Source organism: Neolamprologus brichardi, chromosome 16, assembly GCF_056152115.1.
Source record: "Neolamprologus brichardi isolate AB-2024 chromosome 16, ASM5615211v1, whole genome shotgun sequence".
Lineage (NCBI taxonomy): Eukaryota > Metazoa > Chordata > Actinopteri > Cichliformes > Cichlidae > Neolamprologus > Neolamprologus brichardi.
This window is the reverse complement of record NC_142119.1, coordinates 17532921-17559634: the sequence shown is the minus strand read 5'-3', so window position 1 is coordinate 17559634 and position 26714 is coordinate 17532921. Positions and strand designations below refer to the sequence as shown.

The 26714-nt window shown below is 40.7% G+C and overlaps 1 protein-coding gene across 1 annotated transcript; it reads left to right on the top strand.

Annotated features, from left to right (window-relative positions):
• Positions 1 to 1816: 1816 nt before the first annotated feature.
• Positions 1817 to 26567, top strand: itga4 (integrin alpha 4). The gene is made up of 29 exons (XM_006788127.2): positions 1817 to 2138; positions 3603 to 3788; positions 4208 to 4326; positions 4552 to 4652; positions 5942 to 6074; positions 9235 to 9302; positions 9598 to 9733; positions 14361 to 14446; positions 14591 to 14653; positions 14731 to 14871; positions 15130 to 15238; positions 17295 to 17389; positions 18216 to 18306; positions 18390 to 18435; positions 18700 to 18854; positions 19978 to 20132; positions 20261 to 20413; positions 20933 to 21009; positions 21354 to 21495; positions 22299 to 22400; positions 22700 to 22776; positions 23006 to 23095; positions 23276 to 23363; positions 24697 to 24804; positions 24967 to 25092; positions 25179 to 25304; positions 25387 to 25485; positions 25595 to 25714; positions 25913 to 26567. The coding sequence occupies exons 2-29, from the start codon at positions 3616 to 3618 to the stop codon at positions 26012 to 26014; spliced, it is 3081 nt and encodes a 1026-aa protein (XP_006788190.1). The 5' UTR covers positions 1817 to 2138; positions 3603 to 3615; the 3' UTR covers positions 26015 to 26567.
• Positions 26568 to 26714: the final 147 nt, after the last annotated feature.

Sequence of the window (26714 nt, the reverse complement as noted above, 5' to 3'; positions counted from 1 at the left end):
ACAAAGCTGAAAGTCTACAGATGTGCTAAAAATCTGAAAAGGGGAATTACAGAAGTGCTACACACTATCATCTGCATGTTAATGCTCTCCCAGTGTGAGAATAGTGACCTTTACTGAAGAAGGAACTGTGCTAATGATTTCACAAGATTCTTGTCAAGAGACCTTATCTATCATCCACTTATCATTGTAATATACACATGCTATAAACAGCAGGCTATAACCGGCTGCTATTTAAAGGAATCCCTTGTTATGTATCCAAATCTGACCACCAGAATCTGTACTGTTGTAAGTTACATGAATACAGATGGACTTTGTGCATTCTTTTGCACACATTTTTTGCTTTTGCTGGCTCCAAACACCATTTTGGTCAAGCATAACAGATTTCCGACAGCTAATCCAGATAAGAGTTGTTACAGAGTTCGCCGAGGGTGAATCCTGGTTATCCTACATTGGATCCATATTTTAGTTGTAACCAAGATCCTGCAAAACTAACACAGCCATCAACCTCAGCTATTTACCTGTTTGTTTGTTTGTTTGTTTGTTGTTGTTTTAAAAAAAATTGGACACTGTCTGAAGTGCTGCTTCTCTGAACACAGCGTTAACAATACTTTAGATGGTCAGCTGACCAGAATTAGAGACCACATGATGGCTGAGACATTCCACTGTGCTCACACTGCAGACATAAACTACTTCAAATAGAAGCAAAAAGTACATTAGGAAAATGTAACATCCTCTTTCCATGCGTTTGTAAGCTTCTGGGAAAGTGAAACATATTCAGATAAGCTTGTTAATATTACCAATGATGTCCACTAGATGTTTTCTTGCTGTACTCACTGAGTGATCAGCAGATCAGGTCTTTTTTTCTGTGTCCAAATACTTTGGTGAAAACTGTCACAACAAGAAGGAGTTTTGCATCCACTGCACTCGCTATGTTGCTTCATTATAATTCTCAAGATTAAGTTAGAGGCCTGGAGGAAACTAATACGAGGTTATAATTCAGTAGCAGAGTAAGAAATACTCAGATCTATAAAGTAAAATTAGTATTGTATTGCAATTGTATATTACTGCATTTTAAAGTGTGAAAATGTTTTTTTTTTTAATAATATAGTTATATTTTCTGGCAGAAAAACAACCTATACTGCAAAAATGATCCAAATTCAAAATAGTGTTGTTTTTTTTTTTTGCCTTATTATTGTGAGTCTTACGAACAACACATTGCATTCAGTCGGGTTTTAATAGCACTTGAAACAATGCATATTGTGGATATTTTATTTTTTATACTTAATTTTATACTTTATACTTTTATACTTTATACTTTTATACTTAATTAAACCATTTCTAGTATCTAATCTAATCTGTTCATTTATATTTTCAGAATTTTGAATTAAAAAACGTTTAAAATTCAGCCTCTTATGAATATGAATTTGTGCTTTATTCTTAAAGCTTCACGTGTTTCACAAATGAAAACAATAGAAACAATAGAAACATCCGTTGTGAGGATGGATTTTTTAGAATAAAGGAGTGTTTTAAACTTTAGAGCCACGACTGCTGTGTTTTTTGTCTTCACACTTTAAGAGAAGGACTTCTCATATTTGTTGTTTCTGAATATTTACTGCGCGCATTGCACGGTTCAGACAGTCACATTAGATCAATGCTAACTTCATTCACACTTTAGTGACAACTGAAGAGGAAACGACTCTAACACACTCACACACCGCGCGCGCTCAGGCGGGGCTTAGAGGAAACACCGTTACACACGCACGCGCGCAAATAGAGAGGGGAGGGTCTCCGCGCGCTCATCTCTCAGTTTCATTGACTCCATGTGAAACTCTGCTCAACTCAAGTTTTCACTCTGTTTTTTCTGTTTTTAACATTCAGACTCTCTCGTCTTAGTTCTTCTTTCGTACTGCACGTGTTTGCCCGAATAAGAACACACAAGTCTCGTGCGAAGCCTGTCCACGCACGAGACTCTTTAGGAGACTTGGGGAGCAACAGGAGGATTTACGCACGAGCGAGACCCGCGGGGAATAATAAAGTGGATTTAACGGAGACGTCGTTCACGCGCTGCGGTTCTCCTGAGTCTGTCACCGGCAACCCCTGGACCTGTCTGACCCGGGATAACAGCTGTCTGACCCGGGGTAGGCTTTCTGCTGTCTGAGCGGTACAGTAAGCGAAATGTGGACCGTTTATACAGTGAATGACTGATAGAGCTGATGAAGAATCAAACAATGCTGTGGTTAAGGAGTCAGGCTGAAAAAAATAACTGTGTTAACGGTTCAATGATTCTGTAAATAAACTGGTAATAATGGCAGCAGTCGGTAAAGTCATAACTCTTCATATGACCCAAAGGTTTGGGGGTCCTCGACATTGGAAACTTGACAACAGTGTGTTTGAATGCTTGGACCATTACTTATAGTTTTTAACTAGCTGTTATTAAGCTCATGTTTATTTAGAACTTTGTACTTTACTCTGTAAGAGCAACTACAGCCCAGCATGATTCAAACAGGCTAAAATAAGCAAATTGAGATGAATAAACAAATCCAGAGAAACAAAAGCACAATGAAAAATAGATTTTGCAGTTTTCCAATTTTGGAAAATCGACTTGATTGAATTTTTTTGTTCACTTTTAGACTGGAAGAAAGATTGGCTGCACTCTCACTCACTCTCTCTCCTGCTTTATAGATTAGGAAACAGCCAGATGACAGTTAGCTGAGCTTTGCATATGGGCTGGAAGCAGGGGGAAACTCATAGCCAGAGCAGACAGCAGAAACACTTAGATTTTTGCACTGATGGAAAAGTAGATGTAACTTTTCTTTAATTTAACCTGAACAAATTAAGTGATTTCCTCTGCTTTCAGTCTGTGGTTGGATATAAGCAGCCACTGGCTGTGGTTTCTTATAAAACCAGACACCAGAGTACTTCACAGGGGTGTGTCTCCTAAGTAACTCTGAGACTGTCTGACAGTTGATATATATCAGTATGTTTGTTTTTTTTTTTTTGGTTTAATCATCCGGTTATCTCATGTCTAGACTCAGTGAAACATTTAAACATCAACTCATCCTTTAATTAGATTGCATTTTGTTATTTACGTATGCCAAAACTCAGGCTGACATACTTAGCGTGCTAATAGTCTGTGCACTGTGGTGTTAAGTAAAGTGATGCATGCTCGAATTAAACATACTTTTTTCTCATCACAGGTATCGATTGAAATTGACTGCTCATAAATTAAGTAAATTAAAGCTGATTTTATTCTTTTTTAAATACATTTTCTGTTATTTGTTGGGAAATTACAACAACAAACAAGTCATTTGAAGTGAGTCGCAGGATGAACCTGTGCAATTTCCCCTTTTTTCAATAAAGTCCAGTTAAATGAATTACTGATGTCCTACAGTGGAAACGCTGGTAATAACCTCACACTTGTGGAATGCCACATTTTGGGCAATCGTCACATAAATCCCACTCAGACACAACTAAACTGTGAAAAGAAAAATCTGGGAAAAATCTAAAGGAAACTTTAAAGATTTGCTTCAATGACCAACTGTGTAGCGATAAAATGTAAATTCCCGTACTCATTCAGCATAACTTCTGTTTTCTTCTCGCAGTTTGCCCTCCATCATGAAGGTCTCCGCGGCCAGTGTGTCTGCACTGGTCATGGTCTTAGTTCAGGCCCTGGTTCCTCCTGCTGCAGGATACAGTCTGGATCAGGACCACAGTCTGGAGTTTAAAGGCCCGCCTTCCTCCATGTTCGGATACTCAGTCCTGCTGTATCGCCACAACACAGAGAGCTGGTCTGGATCACTACTAGTATTCACGTTATTGGTCTACTAACAACTCACCAGCCCCCTCCAACCCTAACCCTGACTTTTGATCTGTTTATCTACTACTGATTGTCCACTGATGTGCCGTTGATCATTGTAAACTACATTTCAAAGAATGCTACATGCTAGTAATAACCTCACTCATGCACTTTAAATTGTAAAATAACTCACAGCTGTTCTTACGGTCTTATTCTAATTGATTTAATTACCATAGTAACGCTCTGTAAGCTGCCATCTTCACACAGTATCACTTTGTGTGTGTGTGCCCACACCAGTTAGCCAGTTCTTGCCAATGAGAGCAGCTCTTTGATGCTTCACACACAGATGTGATTTAGATACTTGAGACAAAGACAAAACCAGTGCTAAATGCCTCTCTTTCCCTCTTTTAGGTTAGTAGTTGGAGCGCCAGTCGCAAACACATCCTCCGATCATTCAGTGTCTCCAGGAGCTGTTCTCCGCTGCAGCATCGCTGCTGCTGGACCCCGGAAATGCCACCACATGACTGCTGGTGTGTGTTTTTGTCAGCCTTTGTGTTTAGTCTTTTCCCCCTGCGTTACTCCAGTTGTTGATGGAGATGAAACTCAGATGAGAGATGCAAGTTCAGCCAAAACATCCATTATTGTGCTAGTGTTATAAACACATATATTTAATAAGTCTGGATATACTGTAGATGCTATATAAGGTGAGTGAAGGTGATATGCTGACAGTCAACCACGTATCCATGTGTATGCAGATGTGTCTTGGTGTGGAAAGACGTGTGAAGCCGAGCAAGATCACCAGTGGATGGGAGTCAGTTTATCCAGACAACCTGAAAAGGAAGGGGGGCACATCCTGGTAACGCACACACACTCTCTCTGTGCTACTTAGGTTTTTCCCCCATGTTATTGATGCTCAATGAGCGACACTAAACACGTTTTTCTTAGTTTTATCCTCTTCGTTGGTTCAGCAGTTTCCTCAACATGATCGTTGTTGTGACTTTGGTGTTCGTGGTGGACTTTCTGAAACACCATTTGGACATAAAACACGTGACCTGTGGCAGTTCTGTCAGACAAACCTCGAGTTTTAACAAAATGCTGTTCACCATTCTGGGTGAAGGGTGGTTTTTACAATGTGGCTGTTCAGAAAGGCTGTAAACTTTTGGTATTTCCAGTGAGGTAGGGCAGCATGCCATAAAAAAGACACCATCTGAAAGACTGCAAATGCCACCGGATAAGAGTTTGCAGTGCTGAACATTTCAGGGCTAGCGATGGTTGGTGGTGATGTACATCATATAATTATATACCCTAAAAAAGGTATTTTTTAACAATTTTTATGGAAATCCCTTTTAGTGCTGGTTATGTAAAATCTGTCTCTCTGTATCATTCAGCATTTCAGAGGAGCCATTGTGCTGTTAGGTTTGTTTGATGCTGGGAAAGTGGTAGGTAGTCAGACTAGATTAGTAACATTAGCAATGATGTCCACAATTCAGCGCTCACTGAGCTATTAGCAGATCCTGCACACTTAGGGATATGTCTCTTTTTTATTATAGTGACAAATGAATATCCTTTGCACTCCCTGTTTTACTCTATTATGATTCACAACATGAAGCAAAAAGAGGGAGTTAGAGAACTCAGAGAAACTAATCCAAGGTGCAGGGTCACTGTAGAGAAACAGTCAACGCACATTAGCACAGTATCATAAACAAACTCAGAAGTTATGGACTCTTATTTTTTTTAAACAAGAATCCATTTTACATCCAGCTTTATGACAAATAGTCAGCAGTCATTAAACAGCAGGTCAGTCACTTAGAAAGCCTGAAACATTTGCACAACAGACAGCAACATTTGAAAAGCCTGAAGGCATTTCTGTTACACACAATGGAGGCAGTGATGTGATTGAGAAAGTATTTACAGCACCAAATGTCTCCTCACTGTGATCGTCTGTGTTGCACGGGGGGGCGGGGGGGGGAATAAGCAAAGAAACATACAGGAAAATGATAATGTTCAACACGCACACACACACACAGTTTTTGTTACAGTGGCTTAGGTCATGGGAACAACAACACTCTGCTGCCAACGTGTGACTTAGTAATGAGTGCATGTCACATGTTGTTTGTGTGTTTGTGTGTGTTTGTGTGTTTTCAGGCCTGTGGTCACCGCTGGAAGAACGTCTTCTACTCAAAGAAAGATGGTCAGAACAACAAGCTTCCGAATGGGGTGTGTTATCGTTTTGGCAGCGACATGAAAACTTACAAGGCTATGACCCCCTGTTACAGAGGTACACACGCACGCACACGCACACATGCTGCTCTAATGGTTACACTTATTCCTCTCTTCCTACTAAAGAGAACAACTTTTTGACCTAGCAACCTTTTGTAGAACAGGGTAAAGAACTACAAATTACACTCTTACACTCTTTCTGGCGCGAAGTGGGCGATAAACAAACAAGAGAGACGGAGTCGCGACAGAAAAGACGATCAGCTGATCATTAAGCAGTTTCACGATTGAAGTAGCAGCAGGAGAGAGAGGAAGAGAGAAGAGACAGTCGCTCCATATATCGGTTGTTAAGCTTAACGCGGGAATGCTTTACAAACATTCAGAGATGAACTTACACACTTGCTTTACTTCTCTATGGGATAACTTTCTCAGAGATGAAATGCTGGTTTGGTAGCGAGGCTTCAAATACACACAGCCGCTCTATCACGTGAGCACACTGCTCCGACATGCTACGGTTATGAGCCGAGTTACGCCATGTCGCAAGTTTTGTGAGGTGCTTTTTTATATTTAATGGATCGGATTACATTTTTTTATTTCTCTCCGATATCCGATCCAGTAATTTACGTCAGTATCGGACCGATACCGATACGTAATATTGGATCGGTCCATCTCTAGTGTTAACACAATGCTCAGGAAAAAAGACATCAGCAATGATTTTAGAGAAGCTGCCCATCAGTCAAGGAAAGGTTCATTTGTGTGGAATACAAGTGGAAAACATTCATGACAGCTGTCAGACTTCCCAGGAGTGGATGTTCCAGCAAATGCACTCCAAGGTCAGACTGTGCAATGCTCAAAGAAATTACAAAAAACACTAAGAGCTACATGTCCGACTACGCAGGCCTCAGTTAGTATGTTAAAAGTTCATAACAGTGCAATTAAAAAAAGACTGAACAAGGATGGCTTATTTGGAGGGAGAGAAAACGGGACAGTGCCGAGTTTGGCAAAAAAAACAGCATTTCAGCACAAACACGTTGTAGGAGTATTCTAGAGTCAAACGTGTGGACCTCTGTCCTATATTTAAAGCCTGTACCAAACTGGATCATGCAGTGTCCCAAACGCAACAGAAATCTGCAGCTTCATGGCTGACGGAGGAGAAGAATCATAGTGTTACAATATCCAAATGTTCAAACCTCAAGCCGACTGAAACGCTGTAGCAGGACTTTAGGAGAGCTGTGCATGAACAACCGCCCCAAACCTCAGTGAAGGGAAACAAAAAGACTGAGAGTGATACAAAAAGACTCATGAAGTCTTTTTTACTTAGTTTTTCACACACTGCTTCTGCATTTTGTCTTCATTTTTGTTAAATAAGTAATGTGACAGTCCAGTATGTTGTGTTATTGTACATCTCAGGTTATTTGTACCCAATTTTAATATCTGGTAAGAACTATTTTTTATTTTGCTTGATATCTTTAAATAATGTCCTGATACAGTGGGGCAAAAAAGTATTTAGTCAGCCACCGATTGTGCAAGTTCCCCCACTTAAAATGATGACAGAGGTCAGTAATTTGCACCAGAGGTACACTTCAACTGTGAGAGACAGAATGTGAAAAAAAAATCCATGAATTCACATGGTAGGATTTGTAAAGAATTTATTCGTAAATCAGGGTGGAAAATAAGTATTTGGTCACCTCAAACAAGGAAAATCCCTGGCTCTCACAGACCTGTAACGTCTTCTGTAAGAAGCTTTTCTGTCCCCCACTCGTTACCTGTATGTATGGCACCTGTTTGACCTCATCATCTGTATAAAAGACACCTGTCCACAGCCTCAACCAGTCAGACTCCAAACTCCGCCATGGCCAAGACCAAAGAGCTTTCGAAGGACACCAGGAAAAGAATTGTAGACCTGCACCAGACTGGGAAGAGTGAATCTACAATAGGCAAGCAGCTTGGTGTGAAAAAATCAACTGTGGGAGCAATCATCAGAAAATGGAAGACATACAAGACCACTGATAATCTCCCTCGATCTGGGGCTCCACGCAAGATCTCATCCCGTGGGGTCAAAATGATCATGAGAACGGTGAGCAAAGATCCCAGAACCACACGGGGGGACCTGGTGAATGACCTGCAGAGAGCTGGGACCAAAGTAACAAAGGTCACCATCAGTAACACACTACAACGGCAGGGAATCAAATCCCGCAGTGCCAGACGTGTTCCGCTGCTGAAGCCAGTGCATGTCCAGGCCCGTCTGAAGTTTGCCAGAGAGCACATGGATGATACAGCAGAGGACTGGGAGAATGTCATGTGGTCAGATGAAACCAAAGTAGAACTTTTTGGTATAAACTCAACTCGTCGTGTTTGGAGGAAGAAGAATACTGAGTTGCATCCCAAGAACACCATACCTACTGTGAAGCATGGGGGTGGAAACATCATGCTATGGGGCTGTTTTTCTGCCAAGGGGACAGGACGACTGATCCGTGTTAAGGACAGAATGAATGGGGCCAAGTATCGTGAGATTTTGAGCCAAAACCTCCTTCCATCAGTGAGAACTTTGAAGATGAAACGAGGCTGGGTCTTCCAACATGACAATGATCCAAAACACACCGCCCGGGCAACAAAGGAGTGGCTCCGTAAGAAGCATTTGAAAGTCCTGGAGTGGCCTAGCCAGTCTCCAGACCTCAACCCCATAGAAAATCTGTGGCGGGAGTTGAAAGTCCGTGTTGCTCGGCGACAGCCCCAAAACATCACTGCTCTTGAGAAGATCTGCATGGAGGAATGGGCCAAAATACCAGCTACTGTGTGTGCAAACCTGGTAAAGACCTATAGTAAACGTTTGACCTCTGTTATTGCCAACAAAGGTTATGTTACAAAGTATTGAGTTGTATTTTTGTTATTGACCAAATACTTATTTTCCACCCTGATTACGAATAAATTCTTTACAAATCCTACCATGTGAATTCATGGATTTTTTTTTCACATTCTGTCTCTCACAGTTGAAGTGTACCTCTGGTGCAAATTACTGACCTCTGTCATCATTTTAAGTGGGGGAACTTGCACAATCGGTGGCTGACTAAATACTTTTTTGCCCCACTGTATGTAAAACCATGACCATGACTGTAGTGATATGAATGTGTGTGCATGTGAAACCAGCAGCTGTTCAGCTGCAGAGGGATTTATTCGTTTGTTCACCTTCACCTTTTGACATGCCTGTGTGTCTCCTACAGACCACCAAAGGAAGTTTGGGGAGGATTATGGATCATGTCAGGCGGGTATTTCCAACTTCCTGACAGAGGTCAGTAACATAAGCAACACGCTTTGTTAAAATCATGTCATCCCCGTTTCCTCTTGCAGACTGATCGCGGTCCATCCATGTTTTAAAAAGCCATCTGCTCTCCTCTTGCTGCTCCTCAGGCTATTAAAATGTATAAATTCAAGTTTTTTTTAAAAAAAGAGCAAAACTGTGACATGATCAAATCAGAAGTACAATTTTAAAGCAACATATGTAAGAGTTAATCTAAGATATTCAGCTAATTAAAGTCATCACATAAAGTCATCACATCATAATATAGAGGCTCTCTCTTTCTAAGGATCTGGTCATCATGGGGGCACCAGGGACATCTTACTGGACTGGTTCAGTTCTGGTCTATAACACCACCAGTGGGAAGATTTCAGCCTACCTCGATAATGACAACACTGAAGCCGTCAAATTTGGAAGCTACCTGGGTACGTAGTCCACGCGCCCCTCTACCAGCAATGCTGATGTTAGCCTGCTTCCAGAATACAGCTGTTACCTACCGGTGTTGTGCTTTCACCACAAGCCTCATCAGAGAGAGTCGGTCTGTGCTTCTGCCTCTTCCTTTAGACACAATTCTCATTCTGTGGCTTGGATTGACAAAATGTGAAGGTGAAGCTCTTTGATTGCTGTTCACTCACACGCTGTAGCCACCATGTGGAGGTAAAAAGTCTCACGCCCAAAAGGAGATTCACTGACAGGTGTTCACATAAAGCTGATGTTGGTCAGAAGACTACCTTAGTTACTGTTCATGCAAACATTTCCTGCCACTTCACAGCAGCGCCGCAGAACACCGGGATTCATTCCTTGCTGTGAGACTCAAAGACAGGAAATGTTCTGTGCTTTGTTAAGTATAGTCTGATCTGGTCTATAAGAGACAAACCTGTCCAGATCTTCGGATAAGTTTTAAATTAAAAAAAAGCAAGAAGAAGCAGCTTCCAGGATATGCTATCACTGGTACAGCTGCTCATGGCTATGCTGTGTGCTGTGGAGACATCTGCTATGTCCCAATTCAGGGTATGCACGCTTGAAGTACGCACACTACGCGTACTACGGACGGTGCGTACTATAAGTACGAGAAGTGCGGAAGTGAGAGGCCCGTGAAATGGGACGGTATATGCTTCGTCGCGCTGTTCAGGTTGCCTAGCAACCACGATACTAACCGCGAGACACGTTACATACAGCTTTGTTTGACAGAAATGAAGGAGAAAATTGTTTTGTTGGTCAATCATTTTTGTCATGACATCACTTTGATTAGTTGAGTATCTGAGGCTGAGACCACAGGACTGTAAAACATGATTCAAGGGCTTCATTTCTGTACTGAACAGTCATTTAAGATTAGCTAGTAAATAATAATTAGTTAATGTTGTTCATGAGACTAAAGTCATCTCACTATGGTAATGTAAATATAATATGGCCAATATTATAGTATTGTCAGATTATTATGATATATATATATATATATATATATATATATATATATATATATATCACTGACTTTCAGCTTGTTGTGTTTGTGGATATATGACTGACTTTAATTATCCATAAAATCATCAGATTCTCTGTAAGATTAAGGTCGACTATATGTATATTTAGAAGTAGAGGCTTTAAAACCAAGTTAATGCTGAAAGTACAAACATCACTAGTGTCACATAACTTTGCCGACATGTGGCCAACAGCAGTGTTTTAATGTTCTTCGTTATTAAACATTCGCACATAAATAAGTGACGTCATATTCAGTACTTACTTTCGACAGTTCACTCTTCGGCCGCTCCCTTCTGCCGTATTTTGCGGCAAAATTATCCACACCCACCACTGCGCTATGAATTGTGGGATATATGGGACCACGAAGCGTGCACCGGACCACGCTTGATATTTGGGGAAATCGACGGCGCATTTGGAGTATGCATTTCAAGTACACTTCGAATTGGGACAGCCGTCGTCGCGTGGCGGTGACGTAATCTCACTTGAAATGCGTACTTCATGCGTGCATACTCTGAAATGGGACACAGCCATCATAACAGGTCACACAGAGGTAGCATGTTTTCTGTCTGTGAATATGATACTTACCTTAGTTTCACTTCAGTGTCCAACTTAATTTTAGTTACAGCTACTGTCATAGATTTCCTTCCATCATTTATGGAGCTTTCACAGAGACGTGAATAATAGAAACAGAAACATTGAAAAGACTCTATCTGGTCATTATTTTACTGTACCTGTTAAAATGATTCCTCCTTACTACCAATAAGAAAAGACCATTAAATTAAACTAAGAATTAAAGCATTTTTGGCTTTAAGAGAGAGGAACAGTGGCTTTTTCTCTTTCTCTTGTAAGATCTGAAGTTGGTGTAAACAGCTTTAGCAAAGGAAGTGGCCAAACAGCAAAAGCTGATTAAAACACAAACTGTAGTTTAGTGTGAGTTCACTTAACCTGCACATTTATTAAAATGTCGAACTAGCTTTGCTAAAGTCAATAAAGGTATTCCAGGTGGAAGTTAAATTTGGAAATGTAAGTAAGTTGATATAAACAGACTTTATGCGTTCAGTATTTTGCTTTGTTAAGTATTTGGGGACAAACACGTAGCTTTGGTTTCAACGTCAACTGGTTATATGCGTTTTGAGCCCTACATATATATATATATATATATATATATATATATATATATATATATATATATATATATATACAGTGTGCTCTCATCCTCATAATCATAAACTGCATGTGACAGAGATAACCACGCTGATGCCACCCATTGGTTTGCAGAGTCTCGTTTTAAAGTCTTGATTTTGCATTTTGCCGCTAAATTATTGGCACGCCACGTTATCTGACTTAAAGCAAACACTGTCACTGCTGATAGCTGCAGGAACTAAAAAAAGCTCACGGCTTCACAGTGAACATGTTTTTGGACAAACTGAGAACTTGCCCTGTGGAGTTTTCTTGTATAAAAAAAAGTGTGCATAGCCCAAACGTTATTTTATTTATTGATTTTTCTTTATTGTAAAATATTTGCAAAGCAAATTCAAAGTCTAATTATTACATTGAGTTAATAACTTGACTGCCTTTGCTGGTAGACTCCTCCTTTTGTTTGTGCCTCTTAGATCAGCAGACTTATCTAAAAACATTGGCAGGAATACGTGTCACGACACCTGCATGTACACATTTACATCCTGTGTTGATGCATTGTTTTGCACTTTCTAGCATCACTCCTGTATGGCACAGACATGTATGGTTAGTTTATCTTGTTATTCTGAATATGTGCCTTATACCACCGAATCACTATACTTTATTAATCCTTGAGCAATTTAGGTGTGTATATAGTCTGATGACGAAAACTTAAACACGCACACACTCGCACAAAATATTATATACAAATATACAATATAAGTTACGCATGTTGAAATTGACAGGTGAAACAACTGAAAACAGAGATCATAACATCACATTTGCAGGGGGATGATTAGATGAACATAGTAAATACAAAAATCAAAGGAACTGAGATCTATATATTTTTCTAATAACATATAGATCTTAATCTGTAATGATGTTGGTGCAGATTGGCCCATGTGTTAAGGAGGATAAAGGGTACATATAGACATGGCATAAGTCATATTTATTTGTGTTTTCATTTAAGAAACCAAGAGAAAAAACTCCCACAAGATAATGTCAGAAATAGAGGCTATACGAACGCATTTTAGCATATGCATCACCTCTCAGTGTTCATGAGAAACAGGAAGCCAAGCAGAGAGGTGCTATGTTCTGAAAACTGTAGGTGAAAACATCTTCAAGGTTCTCACGGGACGTAAAAACCACAATTACCAGTGGTGACGAGCTACTGAAATGAAATTTATACAAGCTCAGACTGCAAAATGGTTTCTTCTCACTTATGATGGGGGTAGAAACTTTACTGAGTTTTGTCTTCAGGCCACTGGTGTATGTGGTTATGTGTGTGCGTGTGTGTGTGTGTATACACAGGAAACAGTTTCAGGAAGTTTTTTTTTAAAGCCTGTGGTTGTTTTTGACTTTTTCGTGTCTATGCATTGCCACACACAAATGGTTTACCTCAGTTTAGATCGACCACATGCCAAACCTGATCTGAAACCTTAACCATAAATATGACTTAAACCAACCTTAATCAAATGGTTTACCTCAGTTTAGATTGATCACATGCCAAACCTGATCTGAAACCTTAACCAATAAATCAAATTTTCACCACTGCTGGTAAAATAGTGTCAACCAACAGACTGGTTTCTACCTTATTTTGCTGTTTCAGGTTGATGTACAATTTGTAAACAGTTTTTATACAGTGTTAGTAATATGAATGACATAAGGATTTATTTATTTACACTGAGAAGCAGAAGATTAGCTTAGCATTTAAGTCTATTAATGGGGTAGGAGCTAGCTGAGGTCTATTCACAAGTAAAAGAAATATCCAGTTTTCTCTAAAGATCCACACTGAAAACATTTTAGTCAGGAAGCACAGTATCTGGTAAAAGTTTTCAACTGGGAAGTCCAGCAGCCACCTGTGCGGTGGAAATACGTAACAACATAGCTTTGCAGGTTAGCTGTGAAGACAGGCTTGTGCCAAATGAATGAGCAGAGCTCTGATGGTTCCTTTCCTGCGACATTTCCTGAATCGGTTGCTCTAGAATCACCTACCAAGTGAATGTGTACTTGTACAAGTGTACTTGTGAATTATGTGACATGCCTGCATACTCGTGTGGATCCTTGTGCCCACAGCTACGCCTCAGTCATGTGAAAAAGCACCACACTGTGCAAATAGCAGTTTCAGTAAAAGGACAGAATTGTTATTATCAGGCAGAGTATGACAAACATAAGAATATCAACATTTTTTAAACTTAGTGGAGTATTAATATTAAAGTAAACTTCACCCAGGCACTCTCTCTCTGTCTTAGCCCTGTGTCAGGCTGGTGACCTGTAGCTGGGATAGGCTCTAGCCCCACCGCGACTCTGATAAGGATAAGCAGATGAGAATGAATGGAAACTTTACCCAAATTAAAGTTTACCTAAATTATTATCATGTGCCACGCTGTTGTTCAGGCTATTCTGTTGGAGCTGGTCACTTCCTGAGTCCTGCAAGTGTGGAGGTGGTGGGTGGAGCTCCACAATACAATCAGAAGGGAAAGGTAAGACCTACCTGACTTGCAAGGGCTGCACCGCCAGCCTCATCTTCGTTGCATCTTTGGTGCAGTGATGTAAAGATTTCTTATTTGTGTTATGTACAGCAGATGTGATGTTAAATTCAGTGACTGTGTGTATACACTGTGCAGGTCTTCATCTTTACAGCAGACAACAGTGTGCTACAGATTGTCGCCCAAGTCTCTGGAAAAGAGGTATGAAGCTCCTTAGCATTAATGCTCCCCATTCAAAGCAAGCGCCTGCTTAGCACTTAGCTCATGTCTTTGTGTAGCTGGGATCCTACTTCGGCTCCAGTATTTGTGCGGTGGACCTAAACGCCGATGGATTGTCAGACCTGTTGGTCGGTGCTCCGATGGCAACGGGCAACGTGAGAGAAGAAGGGAGAGTCCATGTGTACATCAACCAGGGGCAGGTAGGCAGGAACACTGAGCATGGTATTATTGTACTGTGATGCTGTGATGTGTTGATTGTTTCTGCTGTCAATCCTAATTTCACAGTTCCATACATCCATGTATAACAAGTAAAATGTTCCCTGATTTATGTGACACTATGAGGACGAGTCTTTGTGAATTAAAAATAAAGGAACCTGATCGTGAACACAGACTTTATTTTCTTTCTTTTTTTACACTTTCTGAGATGACCTGTTAACGTGTCCTGTGTCCTTTCTCAGGCAAAGCTAGAGGAGGAGCAGTTTCAGTTGACTGGCAGCAACGCCTACGCCGCCCGATTTGGAGAGAGCATCGCAGACCTGGGAGACCTGGATGACGATGGTTACCCTGGTAGGGATCACATGCCGACTGATCTAGAAGTTGTTGTTTTTTTTATTGGAGCAAGCTTTGGTATACACAACACCGCTGATACTACTACAACCAGAAGTACTGAATATGTGACAGTTAATGCTAGAAGTTTATAAAATCTTCCTTCTTATGCTTCTGAAGACTACTTCTCCTATAAATACTTTTAGTATTAAAAATACATTAAAGGAAATATATATACCAGTAAAAATAAAGATAAATCCTGATGGCAGTACTATTGCAAAATGTAAATATCCCCTTAACTGTCTTAGTGCAAAAAACATGAAGTCTAAGTAACTGTTGCTTCAGATACTACTAGTCCCACTGCGAATATTACTGCTGGTGACTCTGCCTGCAAATACTATAACTATTCCTAGTACTAAGAGTATTGCAACATTGTTTTTCATTCTCTTCCAAGTTCTACAAATAACAGAAGAGTTTGTACTGCAAATAAGTACTATACTTTAGAAACGACTCCTGCTTTTACTGTTTCTGCTCTTGCTACTGCTAACAGCACATGCTCTGCTGTTGCTTCAGTAGCTGTCACAGTAGCACAAAAACCCACAGTGAGCAGCTGTGGGTTCACTTGTGTGCTCCAGGGCACCTTGAGAGTGGTAATTAGAGAGCTGCTCTCTTTACTTTCTGCTCAGATCTACTGCATTAGCACAAACATTAGAAATGCTACTACATTACTTAACTGGCTGTTGAGCTACATAACAAAAAACATGCATGTAGTGATGATGTATTTTAGGTGCCTTACAAGCCAACCAACTGTACTTGAGACTTCCTGATAAGTAAAGAACATCACACAGACTTCAACACAACGCCCTAACACATACATCAAGACCCCTACCTTCTGTGTGTTTGTGTGTGTCTGTGTGTGTGTTTGTACGTGTGTGTGTTTGTGAGAGGGGTGGAGGGTGTTATTATGTTCATTAAACGTTAATGACATACTGTTGTCTCTCTGTAACTGAACATGCCCTCTAATCTGCCACAGCTAGATAAAAGGGTGTGTGTGTACCCATGGTCTGGGGACACACTGTATCTGTTCACTAACACACACACACACACACACACACACACACACACACACACACACACACACACACACAGGGTGGACCCACCTAACTTTTGGAGAAAAAAGGAAAAGTTATAGTCATGAAATTTTACTATGAAGACTGATTTTAAGGTTACAGTAAAGTAGGAAATATGGTAAGACAAGAAATAAATGTAAATCAGTGTGCTGATGTCTGAAACAATGGAAGTATCTCTGACTGCATTAGCGTGTCCATGACCTCAATATTTTAAGGATACTTTAGTTAAATATTAAAAGAAGAAATCAAAGATGAGGTTAGGCTGAAACAGGGCTGTGAAAAACTATTTGTCCCATCCTAAAGATAACCAGAGTAAATACAAATGCAGATTTTAAAATATGGTTCATTTCACAGCCTGACAACAATCGGTTACATGCAGGAAGTCCAGCTCTGGTATAACCAAACCCAAAAAGTACAAAACGAGGCTTTTTGGAGTGGCCAAGCCAAAATCTGGACTCAAATCTGATTGAGATGCTTTGGCTGTTCGTGCTTCAAAACCCTCCAGTGTATTCTGAATAAATCTGACACTTTGAGGCTCTGCAAAGAAGAGTGGATCGAAATTCCTCCACAGTGATGTGAAAGACTCATTGCCAATTGCTTGACTGCAGTTCTTGCTGCCAAGGGTGGCACACCCAGTTATAAGGCTTAGGGAGCAATTACTTGTTCACATAAAGTAAGTTTGGATAATTCTTTTCCTTTATTAAATTAAATCATAATTTATGTTAAAAACAAACTATATTTTGTGTTTATTCAGGTTTTCTCTGACTAATGTAACAATCTCGTTGATGATCTGAAAAATTTAAGTACAAAAGTGTAACAATAAAAAAGACAGAAATCAGGAAGGGGATGAACACTTTTTCATGGCACTGTAGGTTGGTGACAAGTGAAGACAAGAATCCTTTCAAGTATATAAATACAAAATTGTGTGTGTGTGTGTGTGTGTATAGATGTGGCGATTGGTGCTCCACATGAAGACGACCTTAAAGGAGCCGTATACATCTACAACGGCAGAAAAGAGGGCATCTCATCAACTCCATCCCAGGTACAAACTGAGCAAAAACCTCCAGGGCTGAAAAAAAGAAAAACTGCAGGTTCTCAAATGAAACAAGATATGAATGTCCCAATTTTACAACAGAAGTAAACATGTTTTCAGCCTGGTACAAAACAAGGTTTTGTTCTTTAAATGTAATCCCCCCAAGATGTATCTGGGCAAATTGTTATATAACTCACCTGTTTAATTTAGAGAATAACATGTATGTGGGGGACTTACCTGTCTTTAAGTGACAGGCAAGGGCTATAAATGAGGATGACGTGCAGGTAAAAATGTCACTTACTTACTTTTTAACTTACCAGTGCAATAACATGTCTAACAAAAATGCAAAATCTGACCTGATCCCCTTGCAGTCATAGCTCAAAGAGAGATTCATAAATAATTAAATATAATAGATAAAAACAGATCCAAGAGTTAAAGCTATGAATTTGTAGTGACTGGAGAAATCAAACCAAGACAAATGATCTATTCTTTCTTTAATACTGAAATCAGTCAAAAATCAGAAAAGATATTAACAGAATAATAACCAGTGTGGGAGGTATACTAATGATAAATCCCCCCAAAGTATAAGAATATTATGAGACATTTTTGGTCTTTTTAATAGCACAGATGAGAATAGACGGGAAAACAGACACAGAAATGGATTAGGGGAAGAAATGCAGCAAAGGGCCACTGGTCAGAGTGGAACTCAGGCTGCTATATTTGGCCTTTTGGCATACTTGCTTGCACATGCTTACATTAGTACTTATATCCTCCTGTGCTTTTAAGTAATATCATTACACCAGCTTTCGTGATATACCTACCATTGTGCTTTCAGAGGATTACTGGATCCACCCTTGGCCATGACCTCAGGATGTTCGGCCAGTCACTGAGCTCTGGCATTGACATTGATGATAACGGTTACAAGGGTAAACAATTCTGCGCCAAAACTTCTGCCATATTTGTTTCATTAGATCGTTTTAAGCAGGCTAAACCCGCTCTGTCTCTGCAGATGTGGCAGTCGGTGCGTTCCTTTCTGACTCAGCCGTGGTTCTCAGGTAAGTCGTCACTGAAGCTTCCTGTTGAAACTTTACCCAAAAAGACTCCGTCTGTAGTTACCCTCTTCTCATAGTAGTGAACAGGAATGTTTTTTTTTAATGTATGTAGTGTGCAGGAGAACCAAAAGTGTCCCAACATCTGTGGACAATATGGTGAAAATAACAAAATCCACCTGCTTTATTTGTTTTCAGTTGTTTTCAGTGATTCATAAACCCCAGTCTGCATGCTGTGATAATTTCTCTGACTGTGTGCTTGTGCTGCAGGACCCGTCCAGTGATTCAAGTGAACGCGTCTTTGATCCTGCCGGAGCAGATCGACGATCGGATGGCGCTGTGCCGAGAGCTCAAGCATCCAGCTCCCTGCTTTAACGTTACCATCTGCTTCAGTGTCCAGTCCAGACATTTCAGAGGGCACATAGGTACTGCCCTAATTGCACGTCTTTAGTGTATTATATGTTAATTTATAAAATTTAAAAGCTACCTATGTTTAAAAGTAAACACCAATCAAGCACATCATTAGAGTCAGTGACGGCAGGTGACTGGAACACCTTGCTATAATGTAGTATTTTGTTGGGGAACCAGTCATTCTTGTGGATGTTACTCACCGAAACACTCCACAGTGGCACCCAAAGCCTCAGCAGAAAAATCCATATGTCCCCTCTCCCCAGCCACCTCCTCCAGCTCATCCAGGGAAACGTCGAGGTGTTCCCAGCCCAGCTAAGAGATATAAACTGTACATTGATCTGTGGCTCTCTTCCACAGCGTGTCTTTAGTCCTGTCTCCCTCCCCACACCCCCAACTGGTCACAGCAAATGCTTGCCACACCCTGAGCCTGGTTCTGCTGGAGGTTTCTTCCTGTTAAAAAGGATTTTTTCCTTCCCACTGTCGCCAAGTGCATCTGATAGCTGGGGTTTTCTCTTTATTATTGTAGAGTCTTTACCTTACAGTTTTTAAATTAATAATTGTGCAGCATGCCCTAGGGCTACCCCTGGGCCTCCTCCTGGAAGAACATGCCCGGAGCACCTCTCCCAGGAGGCGCTGAGGAGGCCTCTTGTCCAAATGTCCAATCCACCTCAACTGCCTCCTTTCAGTGTGGAGGAGTAGCAGCTCTACTCTGAGCCACTGCCGAATGCCTGAATTCCTCACCTTATCTTTAAGGGAGAGGCCAGTCTCATTTTCGTCACGTCTCCTTCACTGTGCAACCCTTGTGACCATTGGTGAGGGTGGGGACATAGATTGACTGGTAAATTGACAGCTTTGCTTTTCCGCTTATCTGAACATCTCATAAATGAATGTAGTGGTCAGTTTTATGTAATCAGTCAGCCAAAGCTGCAGAGTCACACTCCTCCTTATCGTAAAATACATAAATGCAAGCCTCCAGCCGTTGTCTCTTTCTCCCTCTATCCTCTTGTACAACAGCAATGTGCCTAATTGCAGTTTCAGTGCTGGGATTGGATGATAGCTTCTCCAAATGGAAACATTTGTTTTGCATAAAGTGTACAACCTGATTTTTGAAGGTTGTTTCTCTCTTCTCTTTTTCAGATCTTCAGTATAATCTGACCTCTGACCTCCTCCATAAACCGTCCTTCCCACCTCGGTTCTATTTCCACGGTAACGGATCGTCCAATATCACAAATGAGCGTGTACGAGCACGACAGGGGCATCTCACTTGTGTGGCCCATGTGGCTTACCAAAGGGTAATATACTCACCCACTGTCTATTTTGGGCATATTAACATGTGATGCACTGATTGGATTAATGTTAATGCAGTGATGCTAAAATGTTTGTCTTTCCTCCTCTGAACCCTTTTTCTTTCCTCCAACAGAAAGATGTGAGGGACATTTTTACTCCGGTTCAGTTTGTGGTTTCTTACAGTCTCAGGGAGACAAACAGCCGCAGAGCCTCTTCCACATCCTTCCCTCCGTTAAAACCCATTTTGCAGCGGAGCGTAGGACACCGCAACACCATCACCAGCCAGGTACCAAGCTAGCGTACAAAGACCCAGCAAATAACAGCTAGAACAGCCCATCATGCACGCAGTAATCAATATCTATATTTATAAATCTGCTCTAAATAAAAATGAAAAAATTCTACTTGCAGTTACAACACAATGAATTAGCTTAATCAGCTATAAAGGCATAGACGCATAAGTTTAGCATACTGCTAAACTAACACATTAAGCCATCTGCGAATTATTATTTTTTATCTTTGTTTGACCTTTGTATATCAACAAACCATCTCGCCTGTCCAGATGTGCTTTCAGCTGCATCTCAGCACATTAACACTCTCCTGCTGTGTGCGTCCCCCACATGTTGCTCACACTCATAAAGCAGTGCAGGAACAGTTTACAAGTAGGAATTCACAAGTGGAGTTAGTCATCAGAGGTTTTTTATTGAACCTCTCAAGTTGTTTGATGTTATCACTGAAGTAACACGATCGAAATGTTTATTTATTCTCACGGCTGCCGCTAACCCGCTGCTTCTTTTCTTTCTCTCAGACTCGTTTTGCTCGTTCCTGCTCCCTGGTGAACTGTTCGACAAACATGCAGCTGTCAGCTCATCTAGTGCTCCCACAGTAAGATCTCTCACACACACACACTGCAGGGAGCTGTGTGTGAATGACAAAAAAAACAACAACAGGGAAACAACCGGAATATACGTGGAAAAAAAAAAAGAAAAAAGGATATCAAGCTGTTGTGTTTGCATATTTTTGTGTAGAGAATAAATGTGTGCTGTATGCTGTTGTAATTAGTAAGTGCCAGAGTTGCTGGTTATATTCAGCTTCACACTTTGGGCTCCTGAGATCAAACTGTAAAAATCTGCAAGTTAAAACCAAAAAAGAAATCAAAAGTATTTCAACAGTAGAGAAAATTTGATTCTGATTGTAACTCCAGCGATGTTTGTCGTGTTTGTCTTCAGTCAGCAGGAGTACTTTGCGCTGGGATCCGGGCAGACTATCATGTTGAAAGCCTCACTGCTGAACTCTGGAGATGACGCCTTCCTGCCACGACTGACGCTACGGTTGCCCAGCAACATCCACTACATTAAAGTACTGCAAAATGTGAGTCAAACTTTCAGATACCCTCTCTACTTTTAAGATTTGGCTTAAAAGTTTCCTTTTTAACAAAGCTTATAGTAAGGGCTGGATCAGGTGACCCTGAATCCTCCCTTAGTTAAATTGCAATAGGTTTAGGGAGGGGTTCCCATAATGCACCAAGTGTTTTTCTTTACACACCTCACCTCTCTCACTCTATGTGTTTATACACAATTTTGCATCAGTTACTAATTTTAATCTCTCATGCCTGGTTTCTTCCTGTTAAAGGGGAGTTTTTCCTTTCCACTGTCGCCAAGTCTGATTTCTGGTTCTGATTGTTCGGTTTTCTCTCTATTACTGTAGGGTCTTTACCTCACAAAGAGCCTTGAGGCAACCATTGTTGTGATTTGAAGCTATATAAATAAAACTGAACTGAATCAATAGATAAAATGGTGTGTAGCTTGTGTGTTTCAGGGTCATTTTCAGGGCTGTTTTTAGGGCAGAAAAACATACCTACCGTCATGTATGTACTCCTAAATGGTCCTTGCTTAGTTAGCTGCCAGAGGTGGATGCTGATTGGGTAAAATGAGAAAAAAGTGCCATCATTCTTAGAAAAACAGAACTCTATTTGAGAACCTAGATGAAGATGAACAGCAGACTGCTGCTCTCTTAGACAGTGTCATCAGCAACCATAGGCAGATATAATGGACAGCAGTATGTTTCATGGCTGCTGTGTAAACAGACAGCCACACAGCATTAACTGTTAAATGATTATTGTCAACATTATAATACAAAACGAAACCAAAACAAGCCTGCTTCTCTTCAACCAGGAGGACAATGTGGTCAGATGTGATGTCACACAAGAAGTCAATGCTACAACAGTGAGTGTTGACTGCAGCGTGACCAGCTTCCTCCTTCCAGCGCACACCCAGGTAAGCCAGAGCTAATTGGAGGTAATAACACACTGATTACATACTAAAATTATGGGGAACCTGAATGTCGTGCTCCAGCCAGCTATTATGGGTCCTCAACTTCCTGTGGTCCACATATCAAAGGTCTTGTACTTTCAGTTCTCTATTTTTCTTCGACGTATCTGTTTAAAATATTGTAAAACTATCTGGTGAAACGGACCGCAGCTGGTTTAGAGTAGAGATTCCTGTATTGTGTAAAAAAGTTCTAGCAGCAAAAATCATAAAGAAGGAAGATGTTAAGTAATGTTTTTTTCTTGTAGCTGAATATCAGCTTTCTGTTGGATGTCAACCAGAACAGCACACCTGGCCAAAACCTCATTCACGTCAACACCAGCAGGTAAATCTTCGCTCACCTCATTTTTCTGAGGAGAACAGACACCTCACCTATGACAGTAAAGCAAACTAATGTATGAAGATAAAGTGTTATTTATAAAGGAGTATGCAGAATGCAGATTAATGTGAACATTTAAGAAGAAACAATAATGAATATGAAATAGCTTTATAGACTTTTAAACCTTGAATCAAACAATCAGGGAGTAAACATGTGAAATTTATTTTCTCTGCAGTGATAACTATGAGAGGAGGGAATATCTCCATGACAACTCCATCAGCCTCACCCTTCCTCTCAAATATGGAGTCAATGTGAACATCCACGGGTGAGCTCACCTTGTTGCGCATTACTATTATTTGCTTTGTCAAAGGTTTTTTTGGGGTGTTTTTTTTAACCATGTCAGTGAAATTCATGTGAACAACATTTTTTCCTCAGAGTGCAGAAATAAAGGACATATTTATCTCCAGAGAACTAATCCCAATGCTTTCTGTCTGCCTGTTTACAGTTTTGTGACTCCCTCCTCTTTTGAAGTTGGAGATGAAGACTTGATTTCCACTAACTGCTATTCAGAAAGCTTCAATTACACATACAAGGTAGGTCAGCCTGATTCAGAGGGTTTTTTTTTCATATGTGATCAGACAGGATGCAAACACACTTCTGGATGCTTTAAATGCCAAACAAGCAAAAACAGTAACAGATGGTAGACTTGTACGCATTTGCAGACAGTTTGATTTATGTGTATGTCTGCCCGTATGTATGTTATAGTAATTCTAAAAACACTGAGTCTGTTCTGTTAAAACATGTCACTGAGCTGAGGCAGTATAACATTATAATACGATATTTTCCCATTTTTTCCATTTTATCCTGATCCTTTATTGCTGATTACAAATGCAAAGTTTAAAGAGAACTAGAAAAATTTGCATTTCCTGCGAAAATGCTGTGTGGATGCTGTAACGCTGAAGCTGTCTGCTAAAAATAGCTGAAAAAGCTGAAAAGTAGCAAAAAATTGTAGTAACTTTCCAGAAGCATAAGAACTTAGCAAAAATGTAATTACTTAGCAGAACTGCAATAACGTAAAGAAAACATAATACTTGGCAGAAATACAAAAACATAGCAGAACTTAGAAGAAATATTGTAAATATTATATATATATAAATATATTTAAAAAAACTATATAAATATGACATATTATATGTGTACTGGCAGCATGGTGGCATAATGGTTAGCACTGATGCCAAGAAGAAGAGCAAGAAGGTCCTGAGTTTGACTCCACCATCTCCACCCACACACACACACAACCCTGATAAGCGGAAAAGGATGGATGGACTTATGTACTGAGTTTATGAAGAGTTAGATGTGTCAAGGTGGGATGTTGTGACACACAGAAGTCTCACGAAATTAGTTGCATGACCAAACTTATTTATTTAAGAATGTAGGTCAGCAAATGAGGAAACACAGAGATGCGAGTTCTGTGTGTCACGGCACTTTCAACAGCATATAGTCAAAGAAAATGGAATAGAAGAATGACTAGTTTGGCCAAAATAAAAAATATATGCAGCTGTCCAAAAATACAATTTCATATGTGAAGCTAAAACTTTACAGCAAGTCCAATTTCATCAACACTGGTTGGAGAGTTTAGGAAAAGTGTCATCTGTAAGTTGGTCATTTCTGGTTTCAATTGGGAACCTTTGGTCTTAGCAGTAGTAGCACATCATGAAAACTGGAGCCAATCAACAATTTTTTAGCAACTCTTTAAAGGGAAGAACCAAACAGGAAGTTGTTGCTATGTTTGCGCTCATTTGGTTTACTTTCACCGGTGCCCACACATCAAAAGGTGAAAAAAACACAAGGTAAATAAACAGGGCTCTTGGTATGAACACGTCCTTGCCTTAGAGAGTCTCAGCATCTTGTTCCATCTCCCTGCAGGTATTAAACTCCGGTCACAGCAGGTCAGTCGACACTGTGGTTGAAATTGCGCTGCCGAAGATCCTCACACCTTACCGTCACAGGCTGTTGCAAGTGGTCGATTGGAAGGTACATCAACACAAACATCGGCAGTGGGTTTGACACTTAGGTTCTGTGTGGTTTCTCATGTGTCATGGCTAGAATTGAGGTGAAACAAGCCACGAGCGTGAGAAAAGTTATTCGTAAATGGCGACAGAACAGACCGTACTAACACATGAATTCTCTCTGCAGTCGTCTCAAGGCGTGTGTTACATCAGTGACACAACTGTTTCAGTCATCGACGACTGCGACGCCCCTCAAGCTTCCTTCATCAAACAACTCATCTTCTTCTTTTCGCCCACCTCCACCCGTAGAATGGTATGCAAACACAGACACACACACACATAAAAATGTGATATAGCTTATGCAAGGGTGCAAACTTTAATTTTGTTCTCTATGTTCAGTTTTGTGGTCGCACCGATAAGGCTTGTGAGTGGTTAGTGTGTCGCCTCGGTAATTTGGAGGCGGGGAGAGAGGTCACCATCCAACTGGAAGCCAACCTGAATCCTGCCGTACTACGGCAAGCTCCGGTAACACACTAACACGCAGGCGACTGATTTCACTGCATTTTGCCAGAGTTTCTGGTCCCTGATGCCTTTCTCTGTGTCTCAGGGTCGCCATGGGATCATGATCCTGGAAAGCATGGCAGTGATGTCATCACCTAAACAAGATAATAACACCATCCTCATCCAGGATCATCCTGTAGCACAGGTAAAACCCCCTGCAGCCAATCAGAACACACTGCTGTGTGATCCGAGAGTCTGGGCTTCACAGTTGCCGTGGTGCAACAATGTAAAAGATGTATGTTGAACATTTCCAGGTATGCGTGGAAGCAGTTTTTACCCAGAAACCCTCAGCAATGGTGAAAATCTTCATTATCGTTGTCAGTTTAGCCGTGGGGTTAACCATCCTGGCAGCTCTCATCTGGTGTCTGTGGAAGGTACTCAATTTTTGTCTTTCAACATAAACTCATTTTTGTGACAATTCTCCCACCAATAACTGGTGTATTTTAACAATCTGCCATCTTGTAAAATATCATGGCTCAGTTCTGCGGTACTGACCAACCACATTATGTTACAGTTTAATGTTTGCAGTTGATACACAGGCTTCACGTTTTCTTCTTCTCTTTGTCCGTCAGGCTGGATTCTTCAAGAGAGAATTACATCATAAGGAGGATGAGTTCAACAGAGACAGCTGGGACTTCGTTCCCAAGCACAGCAAAAGAGAAAGCACTACCTAACCCAGATTCTTCTCTCTGCCCGTGATCTGACCCTAAGGTGGAGTTCACATTGTACCTATGAAAGAGTGCTCATCATGCCTCAGTCTTACTGCAGCACTGTGAACGTCATCGGTCAGTGAAATTCGTCTACGCTCCGAGGGTTTGAGTCTAACACGTGACAGTGAACGCCTCCTGAATCTGACTGTGACCTTTTAAACTATTTTGCCAACATGCTTTCACAAAAAGGAACCAGAGAAATCCAAAGACCTGAAAGAACAAAGACTGCAGCGTTCGATGGATAGAGGATTAATTAAAAGGGAAGTGAACCGGAAGTCATCAAATCTGAACCAATCGGAAAGCCTCGGAGCTTCCTGGGATTAATGACCTTCATTTTGACTCTTCTTTTTAGGAGAAAACAAAACAAAGAACATCACTTTCTATGATCTCAGGTGATTTAAACTTTTCCTCTGATTGGCTCGTAGCTCTGGGAAACCTTCCTTTTGTCTGTGTAACTTATTTTCTGAATTTTGTTCACCTGCTGACCAACACACACACACACACACACACACACACACACACACACAAAAAAAAACACACACAAACACACAAAGAGCAGACTCACTGGCTGTGCTGCATCATTTGACGCCTGTGGCACACACTGGATGTCGTCCAGCTGGAGGAAGAAGGTGATGGCTGCTGGGATTTGCTGGTAACAGAGGTG